The sequence below is a fragment of the Schistocerca cancellata genome, chromosome 9 (assembly GCF_023864275.1).
Source record: "Schistocerca cancellata isolate TAMUIC-IGC-003103 chromosome 9, iqSchCanc2.1, whole genome shotgun sequence".
Taxonomy (NCBI): Eukaryota; Metazoa; Arthropoda; class Insecta; order Orthoptera; family Acrididae; genus Schistocerca; species Schistocerca cancellata.
In genome coordinates, this window is record NC_064634.1 from 345,021,409 (window position 1) to 345,033,431 (window position 12,023).

The 12,023-nt window shown below is 40.8% G+C and overlaps 1 protein-coding gene across 6 annotated transcripts in view; it reads right to left on the reverse strand.

Annotated features, from left to right (window-relative positions):
• The window catches only part of LOC126101050 (DNA-(apurinic or apyrimidinic site) endonuclease), a 67,998-nt gene that overhangs the window by 53,431 nt on the left and 2,544 nt on the right, over positions 1 to 12,023 (reverse strand). For all 6 annotated transcript variants that reach the window (XM_049911718.1, XM_049911715.1, XM_049911713.1 and 3 more), the window contains one exon: positions 6,678 to 7,208. In XM_049911718.1, the coding sequence (XP_049767675.1) occupies positions 6,678 to 7,193 (516 nt within the window). In that variant the 5' untranslated portion in view covers positions 7,194 to 7,208. The remainder of the gene's footprint in view (positions 1 to 6,677; positions 7,209 to 12,023) is intronic.

Below are 12,023 nucleotides of genomic sequence, written 5' to 3' on the forward strand. Positions count from 1 at the left end.
GAGAGAGATGGCCATGGAACAGATCCTTCACAGCCAATCCACTGACTTGAGAAACGATTATCAATGAAACCTCAGACTTTCGTGAGGAAATGAGGTGGTGCACCATCTTGCTGGTAATGAACCCTGGTATCTCGATTATCATCAATCTGTGGAATTAAAAAGTTTTCAAGCATATCCAGATATAAATACCAGTGATAGTTTTCTCCAAAAAGAAGAAAGAGCTGTACAATTTCAATTTGCTAGGAGCACAAAACACAGTAACTCTGGGACTGTCATGAATATTTTCCAGGATTGCATGTGGATTTTTGCTGTCCCATATGCTGCAGTTGTGGTTGTCCACCATGCCACTGATATTAAAGGCTGATTCATCACTGAAGATTATTGTGTTCAGGAGTATCTCGTCGTACTCCATCTGATGAAACATTTCTGCACAGAATTCCCCACAAGCAACCTCATCTGCATCATCACTAATGTGCTGTGCCATTGTGAATCTGTATGGTTTCCATGTACACGTCTATGTAGTAATAGCTAAACTGTCTTTTATGGTATGCCAGTCTTGTGACACACACATCACACTGGTTTTTGTGGAGTGCGGGCAAAGTTCTGCCTAACCTGTTCAACATAATCATCAACATGCAGACGATCTGGTGATTTATCATGTCACAGTGAACAACCCATCTCAAGAATGTTTTTGCGCCAGGAGTAAATTGTAGGCCTGCCTGGAGATTCTTTAGTGTATTCGGTGTGAAATTTATGTCAAACATTTGGTTGCACAATTCGTTTCATGAAACCAACACACAGTGGGCACACTCTGTACCAGTGAAAGCAGCGATTTTAACTAGGCACTTCACTGCACTCTGGGGGCAGAATGGGGTACTGATGCACTAAGTCAGGCTGTTCCAACCGAGCTCCAGGGAGCCGGAGCGCTCACGGCGGCAGCTCGGAGCCCGCGTGGAGGGGGAAAGCGAACTCACTGCCCCCTGGCCGCATGCAGCCGCAATAATCCGTGTTCAATGACAGCTATGACTAGCCGCGGGAGCCCTGTACTTCTATTGGAGGATACCTTTCTATTCATTGAGAGGGATGGTCGTCGGCAGTGTCTTGTATGTCATAAAGTATTTAATTCTGCGAAGAGGTTCAATATACAACGACATTATACGCGTCTTCACGCAGCGCACTACGATCAGGTAGAAGGTGTTTCACGCAGAGAACTTGTAGCCAGGCTTAATAACGACATACCAGGAGACGTAAGTTTAAAAACGGTTTCGTAATACGGAAAGTATCAAAATATGCAACATAGTTCGTGTTCTGTAATGCGTGTATAATTTTCAGGTGAATGAGAGCGGAGAAAACACTACTGAATCAGCAGTTCGAGCAAGCTGCAGGGTCGCTCACATCATTGCGACGAGCGGCAAGCCGTTTTCGGTGGGACAACTCGTAAAATCGTGCATGGTAGCATTTGCAGAATGTTTGTTTCCAAGGGAGGTGCGGGCAATCGATGGGGTTTGCCTGTCGAAGCAGACAATGTCTCGTCGAATCCTGGACATGGCAGCGGATTATGAAACACAGATCAGGAAAAAGGCGGACAGCTTTGTTGAATTTTCGCTAGCGCTTGACGAAAGCACCGACATATCGGACTGTGCTCAGCTTGCAGTCTTTGTGCGTGGTGTCGACATGGAGCTGAAAGTAACTGAAGAACTCTTGGATGTGGTACCACTCTATGACACCGCAACAGGACGTGACATTTTTGAAGCTGTTTGTGAATCAGTGGACAATACGAATTTGCCGTGGGATAAGCTCCATTCTGTAGCGACATACGGTGCACCACAAATGATTGGGCGTCACCAAGGATTTGCTTCTCGTTTGAAAAATAAACTCAGGGATGAATTCGCGAAAGACATTTTGACTCTTCATTGTTTTATTCACCAAGAGGCACTGTGTGCTGCAACAGTAGAGCTAGGTGGCGTAATGAAAGATGTCGTGAAATGCGTGAATTTTGTGCGGCGTCACGGTATGAATCATCACCAATTCAAATGATTCCTGAAAGATATGGAAGCGGAGTATGGGGATATACCTTACCACAGTGCAGTTCGTTGGCTAAGTCCGGGAAAAGTTCTTGATGTTTTCTTTGCCATTCGTGAGGAAATATCCCATTTTCTCTAAATGAAAGGGGAAGAAATGCGTTGTCTGAAAGATATAAAATGGATATCTGACCTGGCGTTCCTATCTGACATAACTATGCATCTGAATAAATTAAATCTGTCATTGCAGGGCAAAGGGCAGCTAATCGTTGACATGCACGACGAGATCAAAGCGTTCATGGAAAAGTTACGTTTATTTGAGAGGCAGATGAGTAATAAACATTTGACGTTCTTCAATCGTCTTGCTTCTTTAAAAATACCTGAAGGTACTACTTTCGGCGATTACCAAGCAAAGTTAAAGCAGCTCATCACGTCGTTTGAAACACGATTCCGAGACCTCACTAGTTTGGAAATGGAACTTAAGGTGTTCAGCACTCGTTTTTCAGTTTCCCCCGATGCTTGTCATTGTCACTTCAATTAGAGATTATTGATTTGCAAAGTTCAACTTTGTTGAAAGAGAGGTACTACAACACGTCGGATCTGTCACGATGGTATCGTTCATTACAGCAAAAAACATTTCCCAAGCTTCACAACAATGCCACTCAGATCATGTGCATGTTGGCACGTATTGTTGTGAGCAGCTTTACTCAGCAATGAAAAGAGTAAATAGTAAGGAACGATTGTTTCTTCAGGATGTAACAATGAAGCTCATCCTCCGCATTAACGCTGCGAACACTTTGACGCCTGATATTTCCGATCTTGTAATGCAAAGAAAGTATCAAGCTACAGAGGCCCAATAAATTTAGTATGCAATTTCTTATAAAACAGTTGTTTCTTATTTATTTCCCGAACATCGTATTTCCTGGTGTAGCATGTCATCACGTCTTATCAGCTAAGAGTATGAGGTTGTCGATCTTTTAAGACGCAGCTGGCACATCAAAACGCTTGCCTTGCCGCCTGCCTCAGGCAGCCGTGCCACGCGCCGGCCCACTCGAGTGGCCACAGCGAGCGACGCGGCTCCCTGGAGCAGGGAGCGCTCCGCGGCTCACACCGGAGCCGACCAGCTGGAACAGCCTGCACTAAGTGAATCAAACTTGATGATGTTTGCTACAAAATGACAAATCTACCGATTCTGTTAAGTTATCTCAATAAATTTCTATATCATTTCAAAGTTATAAAGTACTTTTTGATTCAGACTGTCTAATAATAATAATAAATAATAATAATAATTGTATTTTTGCAAAAGAAATTAATTCCAATGGAAAAAGTAGGATACCTATTGCACAATAAGAGAGGAGAGAGTGAGGAAATGGACATATGAGAGGGGAAAGAAGGAGATGGACAGAGAGGAAGTGGAGTTCTCAGAGGTGTTCTTCACACTTTGGAAACAGGTAAAAAGCGGGAGGGATCTAACTGTCAGAAATGTAGCATACATGGAAAACAAGTAACATCCAATATACATCTCCACTGTACACCTGGGAGAAAGTAATAATTCCAAAACAGGCAGGACATGACAGCAACAATGTTATGTGTAAGGTAAAATATCTAATGATATATTATAAATTTTCAGATCATAGTTACAAAACCATTACATTAAGACCATCGCTTCTCTATGTATTTACAAAGCACCTGATGACGGCAATTTTCCGAAATAAGCTAATTGTGAATGAGATAAAATATAAACAACTTACATAGCAGTGTAGCTGGCTATTGTTCATAAATTATCATGTCGTTAAAAGACATTTTGCACTGCACACCCCAAAGAACAAAAGTTTTATTTGTAAGAGCCTTTTTGTTGTGCCTATCTGCGACTCAGCGTCTCCGCTATATGGTGAGCAGCAACTTTCCTTTTCATATATTATTACATGTCCAGAGATAAATGTTTTGAATTCCTCTTTGAGAAATGACCAACTGCCTCTTTATTTAGCTTAATGAACATGTGAATCTTTCTACTCATTTTAGTCCCCTTTGTACTTTAGTATCATATAGATAGTTTTTGGTAGTTTTCAGTGAAACCATTTAGTATTGTTTCGTAAGATGTCTTGTCACACCAACTACTTATAAAACTGTAATAATCACAAACAACTGTATGCTGAATGAGATTTTCACTCTGCAGCGGAGTGTGCGCTGATATGAAACTTCCTGGCAGATTAAAACTGTGTGCCTGACCGAGACTCGAACTCGAACCCGAGTTCGAGTGTCGGTCAGGTACACAGTTTTAATCTGCCAGGAAGTTTCATATCAGCGCACACTCCGCTGCAGAGTGAAAATCTCATTCTGGAAACATCCCCAAGGCTGTGGCTAAGCCATGTCTCCGCAATATCCTTTCTTTCAGGAGTGCTTGTTCTGCAAGGTTCGCGAGAGAGCTTCTGTAAAGTTTGTAAGGTAGGAGACGAAGTACTAGCAGAAGTAAAGCTGTGAGTACCGGGCGTGAGTCGTGCTTCGGTAGCTCAGTTGGTAGAGCACTTGCCCGCGAAAGGCAAAGGTCCCGAGTTCGAGTCTCGGTCGGGCACACAGTTTTAATCTGCCAGGAAGTTTCATATCAGCGCACACTCCGCTGCAGAGTGAAAATCTCATTCTGGAAACATCCCCCAGGCTGTGGCTAAGCCATGTCTCCGCAATATCCTTTCTTTCAGGAGTGCTTGTTCTGCAAGGTTCGCGGGAGAGCTTCTGTAAAGTTTGTAAGGTAGGAGACGAAGTACTGGCAGAAGTAAAGCTGTGAGTACCGGGCGTGAGTCGTGCTTTGGTAGCTCAGTTGGTAGAGCACTTGCCCGCGAAAGGCAAAGGTCCCGAGTTCGAGTCTCGGTCGGGCACACAGTTTTATTCTGCCAGGAAGTTTCAACTGTATGCTGTTTCGAGTCTCCTCCAAAGACAATGGTATGATGTAGGGACGTATGTAATAGCGAGCTGAGGTTTTCTTATCTTTTGGGGTACATCTGGGGGTGAGTCTGGTGGCTGGAAGAAGGAACCAATTACATGTTTACACCAATTCTTGATAGTGAGCCTTGCTCAAACTATCTCGCATGCAGCTTCAATTACTATCTACTGGATCTGAGTGTCTTGTCTACTGCAGCAAATACACAACATCCATTTTCCAATAGCCTATCCCTTTTATATACACATATATTTACTAAAAAATTTCATGGCTATCAATTTCAGGTTTTACTTCAAATGTTCAGATGTTAAAAATCCAAATATAAAAGTGAAACTCACAGAAATTACACTTCTTTCTCCTAAAACCAATAATTTTGAATCTGTCATACATTGTTTTAAGTCCCATAATTCATTTTGCACATCTCTCTTAAGCTTTCTACTAATCGAGTACAAGAAATTTCTAAAAGACAATCAGGTCACTGAGGACAGAACTGCCGGTATTAGTTAATGTTATCCCATTCCCATAAGCAGCTACATTCAAGCAGTAAACTTGATATCTGAGAAAGCCTAGTACAAGGGGAGTACAGGTGTCCCACAGGCAGATTATGCCCATCAATCACAATCTCATTGTTACAGCCATGTATCCCTTCAGCATGCAAATCTCTTAAAAGGTTGTAGATTTCCTCATAGAGATGTTTATAACATCCTCACTACTCGCGTAGTGAACGTAAGATCATGCTCTCCAAGATACACAACTTTCTGCCATACACATAATGGTGGTGGCTGAAACATGTCCATTTTCAATTTTTGCAATTTACCAAGCACCACATGCACAAGACACTCAACATTATCTTAGTGCCCCTCTTAAATATGCATGACTTACTGGTTAATTTCTTTGACGTTCATTTGAATGATAAGCTGTAAATCTACACAGCAAGATATAATTAATACACGTACACTACAACTGGTAAGGCATATAGCAAATGTAAGTAATTTCAGCTGTATTTTGAAAGCACACATGGTGTTTCATAAATTAAAATTCTCACAAAAACTTAGTTGGGTGCATTTGTAAAGCAGGAGGGAGGAGGGGGGCAGGAGGAGGGGAAGGTGAAATTTTGACATATCCAATCAGACAATTCCCTTGGACGTTTTTAGTAGTATAATTGTGTTCTAACAGAGAATTCAGAATGCCAATTTTAAGGAGTACATCACACTAAAAGTAAAGAACTATTTGCTGGTAGAAAATAGTTATGCCTATTTCCTGTGACCGTGTGCTACTTCGTAATTCCTCTTAAGGCTGTCCTGTTATCTCTATCTCTATTCTCCCTCCCCCCCCCCCCCCCCCCCCCCGCCCTCCCCCTTCAGTACACAACTTTCATTATACTGAGGTGAAACTTGAGAAAAAGTATGTAGACAAATGAAATATCAGTTGGTATAAAAAGTCTCAGGAGTTTCTCTTTATAAAGATCTTACAGAGAGATCAACAATAACTGAACTACAAATGCCAGAGATTATTCAAATTCAAATGTAATTCTGTTTTAAGGACTAAATTTTTTGTCTGTAACAATAGAAAGGATACATTTCAACTCCTATGTTGGAGGGAGGGAGGGAGGGAGGGAGGGAGGGAGGGAGGGAGAGGGGGGGGGAAGCTCTCTATCAAACATCTGTCTTCAAAAACTAGTTCTCTATAGAGTGGCATGATGTACGTAACTGAAGATTTACCTTGAGCCATGCCTTTAAGCCTCCAACATTCCAGGAAGATATCTTTAGATTCCATGGTTTCCCATCACTCGTAGTCTTATCGCTTGAAAAGTCAATTGAGTCATAGTCATTATCAATGCGATTCATCCTGCTCTTCTTTGCTTTTGTTGCCTTCTCAGGAGCTTCCTCAACATCCTCATCCTCATCTTCATCATCATCATCTTTATCTTTATCCTTTGCAGATCGCCTTCTACTGGTTCCACCTCCCTTTCTACCCCTTGCCTTTTTTTTGGTCCCTTCAGCTTCCTCAAAATCATCATCATCTGGTGACTTAGTTTTACGTTTTCTAGACCTCGCTTTTGTGCGTCGCTCTTCATCTGAGCTTACATAATCATCTTCATGGTACTTTACAGTTTTATTCAAGTTTCGCATACTCTGCCGCCCACCAGAACGTGGCTGTGGCTTTTCATCTTCCTCCTTATTACTGTCTCCATCAGGATCGTTTCTTTGTTCCTCTTCCTCCATCTTTTCCGACATGTTATCTTCCTCTTCCTGCGTTAAAAAAAGAGAGAAAACTTTAAAACACTCTGTATACAAATGTGACAAAAACACATTTAACCAACTTTATTTCTCGTTCTATGCCATGAGTTTTACCTTACAGTGTACAAGATAAAAAGCCAATTTGTTTTATGCTACGTGTAGCATAAGACAATAACAAATTCTGCAACAAACACTTTACTTTGATGACAATGCTACACCAGCAACGATCACAGTAAAGTTGCCAAAAAGCCCGAGTGTTAAATCGCCGAAATGGTGTTAACACTATATTGCCACAATAAAGTTAAACACAAACAATGAGAAGCAAATATGATACTGACTAACATTTTTGATGCAATTTGTTTTAGAAATACTATTAATTCAATGGAATGGCTTACGTTTTGCCGAAATATCACGTATCCTTGTAATAGGCACATATTCATCTGAAAGATAATCATGTGCTTGTTAACACTAGCACCCCTCCCTGTAACCAGCACGACAAATAGTGAATTTCCTGTCCACAATATGGATGGATACCTAAATACAATTATGTCAAATAAACTCGTTGCTACTGCAGGTGTGTGTGTGTGTGTGTGTGTGTGTGTGTGTGTGTGTGTGTGCAGTCTTTATTCCTAGCAACAGAGAGTCCGAACGCCAGCTTTAACTGTTTTCTATTACTGGTTTCTGCGCACCGCACCAGTCCTCTACAGGTAAATGGTGGCCTTTCCCTTATTTTACCTAAATACAGATTTGAGATATCTTAGCAACATAGTTTTTAAAATATGTCAGTAACACTGCAATTAATCAAGTACCAGAAATATTTAGAATATGTGGTTAATATATACAACAAAAACTGTTGGGAAAAGGAGCAAAATCAATATTAACACGAAACACTGAAGAATAATAACCATGCAGAGATACTCATGGGCAACTTATTTATTAAGTCCGTAACATTATTTGCTACGCCAATGTGTATTTTGATGTAGGACTCTGCTGCTTCATTATCAAGGCGCAAGGTGGTTATCAACGCGTTTTAACAGGTATCAGTGAATTTTACTGATTGCTGAGTAAACATTATGTATGCCCCTCCGCATTTTTCAATGTGGAGTGGATATAAACATTAGTTGCTTTCAACAACTCACAAGCAAACTGTCACTTTCCAACCAAACCTAGGCCTCAGGCTGCACTACAGATCAGTCAGTCACTACATCCGAGATTTCAATATCGAAAGGGGGGGGGGGGGGGGGGCTCTAATACAAAAGGCTTGCATTACTTGGCAATACAGATAGCCGCACCGTAGGTGCAACCACAAGGGAGTGGTGTCTGTTGAGAGGCCAGACAAACGTGTGCCTCCTTAAAAGGGGAGCAGCCTTTCCAGTAGCTGCAGGGGCAATAGTCTGGATGATTGACTGATCTGGCCTTTTAACATAAGCCAAAACAGCCTTGCTGTGCTGGTACTGCAAATAGCTGAAAACAAGGGGAAACTACAGTCATAATTTTTCCTGAGGGCATGCAACTTTACTGCATGTTTAAATGATGATAGCGTCCTCTTGGGTAAAATAGTCGCTCATTCAGATCTCTGAGCTGGGACTACTCAGGAATATGTTATTAGGAGAAACAAAACTGGAATTCTATAGATTGAAGTGTGGAATGTCAGTTCCATTAATCAGAAAGGTAGGTTAGAAAATTTAAAAAGGGAAATGGATAGGTTAAAGTTAGATATAGTGGGAATTAGTGAAGTTCAGTGGCACGAGGAACAAGATTTCTGGTCAGGTGAATACAGGGTTATAAATGCAAAATCAAATATGGGTAATGAGGGAATGGGTTTAGTAATGAATAAAAAATTTGAACTCCACATAAGCTACTAAGAACAGCATAGTAAACACGTTATTGTAGCCAAGGCAGACATGAAGCTCATGCCTACCACAGTAGTACATGTTTCCATGCCATCTAGTCCCGCAGAACATGAAGATATTGAAGAAATGTATGATGTGACAAAAGAAATTATTCAGATAGTTAAGGAAGACGAAAATTTGATAGTCATGGGGGATGAATTCGATAGTAGGAGAAGGAAAAGAAGTAGCTGAATATGGACTGGGGGTGGTGGTAAGGAATGAAAGAGGAAGCTGCCTGGTAGAATTTTGCACAGAGCATAACTTAATCATAGCTAACACATGGTTTAAGAATCATGAAAGGAGGATGTATACGTGGAAGAGGCCTGGAGACACTGGAAGGTTTTAGATAGATTATATAATGGTAAGACAGAGATTTAGAAACCAGGATTTAAACTGTAAAACATTTCCAGAGGCAGATGTGGACTCCAACTACAATTTATTTGTTACGAACTGCAGATTAAAACTGAAGAAACTGAAAGAAAAAGAGGTTGTAGAGAGTTTCAGAGAGAGCATTAGGGAACGATTGACAAGAACAAGGGAAAGAAATACAATAGAAGAAGAATGGGTAGCTTTGAGAGATGAAATAGTGAAGGCAGCAGAGGATCAAATAGGTAAAAAGACGAGGGGCAGAAGAAATCCTTGGGTAACAGAAGAGATACTGAATTTAATTGATGAAAGGAGGAAATATAAAAATAAAGAAAATTTAGCAAGCAAAAAGGAATACAAATGTCTCAAAAATGAGATCGACAGGAAGTGCAAAAAGGCTAAGCAGGGATGGCCAGAAGACAAATGTAACCATGTAGAAGCATGTATCACTAGGGGTAAGATAGATACTGCCTACAGGAAATTTAGAGAGACCTTCGGAGAAAAGAGAACCACCTTTATGAAAATCAAGAGCTCAGATGGGAAACCAGTCCTAAGCAAAGAAGGGAAAGCAGAAAGATGGAAGGAGTATATAGAGGGTCTATACAAGGGCACCTGTACTTGAGTGCAATATTACGGAAATTGAAGAGGACACAGATGAAGATGAAATGGGAGATTTAATAGTGCGTGAAAAAACTGACAGAGCACTGAAAGACCTAATTTGAAACAAAGCCCCAGGAGTAGACAACATTGCATTAGAACTACCGATAGCCTTGGGTGAGCCAGCCATGACAAAATTCTTCAATTATGTAAGATGAATGAGACAGGCAAAAAGCCCTCAGACTTCAAGAAGAATATAATTACTCCTATCCCAAAGAAAGCAGGTGTTGACAGATGTGAAAATTACCAAACTATCAGTTTAATATGTCACACTTGCAAAATACTAACACAGTTTCTTTATAGACGAATTGAAAAAACTGGTAGAAGCTGACCTCGGGGGGAAGATCAGTTTGGATTCCATACAAATGCTGTAACACACAGGTCAATACTAACCCTACGACTTATCTTAGAAGATAGATTAAGGAAAGGCAAACCTACGTTCCTAGCATTTGCTACTTAGAGAAAGCTTTAGAGAATACTAACTGGAATACTTGTTTCAAATTTTGGAAGTGGCAGGGGAAAAATATAGGGAGCTAAAGGCTATTTAAAATTTGTACAGAAACAAGATGGCAATTATAAAGAGTCGAGGTGCAGGAAAGGGAAGCAGTGGTTGAGAATGGAGAAAGGGGTGTAGCCTATTCCCGATGTTATTCAATCCGTATATTGGGCAAGCAGTAAAGCAAACAAAAGGAAAATTCGGAGTAGGAATTAAAATCCATGGAGAAGAAATAAAAACTTTGAGGTTCGCCGATGACATTGTCATTCTGTCAGAGACAGCAAAGGACTTCGAGGAGCAGTTGAGCGGAATTAAGTGTCTTGAAATGAGAATATAAGGTGAATGTCAATAAAACTCAAAAAAGCTTAATGTAATGTAGTCTAACTAAATAGGCGATGCTGATAGAATTAGAGCAGGAAACAAGACTCTGAAAGTAGTACACGAGTTTTGCTACTGAGGCAGCAAAATAACTGATGGTGTCCGAAGGATTGGATTGATGTGGGGGGTGGAGACCAAACTGCAAGGTCACCTGTTTCATTTGATTAGGGAAGGATGGGGAAGGAAGTCAGCCGTGCCCTTTCAAAGGAACCATCCCATCATTTGCCTGAAGCGATTTAGGGAAATCACGAAAAACCTAAATCAGGATAAACCATCGTCCTCCAGAATGCACGTCTATTGTGCTAACCACTGCGCCACCTCGCTCGGTCAAGTGGCCGAAGTAGAGAGGATGTAAAAGGTATACTGGCAGTGGCAAGGAAAGCTTTTCTGAAGAAGGGAAATTGCTAACATTGAATATTGATTTAAATATTGAGAAGTCTTTTCTGAAAATATTTGTATTGAGTGTAGTCATGTATATAAGTGAAACATGAACAATAAACTGTTTAGGTAAGAAGAGAGAGGTGCTACAGAAGTAAGCTGAAGATTAGATGGGTAGGTACTGAATAGAATTGCGCACAAGAATTTGTGGCACAACTTGAGTAGAAGAGAGAGGTTGGTAGGACACATTCTGAGGCATCAAGGGAGCACTAATTTAGTATTGGAGGGAAGTGCAGAGGGGAAAGGTCATAGAGGGAGACAGAGATGAATACACTAAGCAGTTTTAGAAGGTCGTAGGTAGCACTAGTTACTCCGAGACACAGAGGCTTGCACAGGATAATTAGCATGAAGAGCTGCATCAAACCAGTCTCTGGACTGAAGACGACAACAACAACAACAACAAAAACCTGACATCACAATGAAGTAACTTCCAAATTTTCTTTGAATTATTACATAAGTATATGGTTTTATAAGACACTTGTGACTTCACAAAGAAAGTGCTTTGAGCACTAACTGAAGCCCTGTTGAGGCAATGCTTTGAAATATATTCTAGCAAAGTAAAAACTTTACTGGAAACACAGTACACAGACTTTATTATAA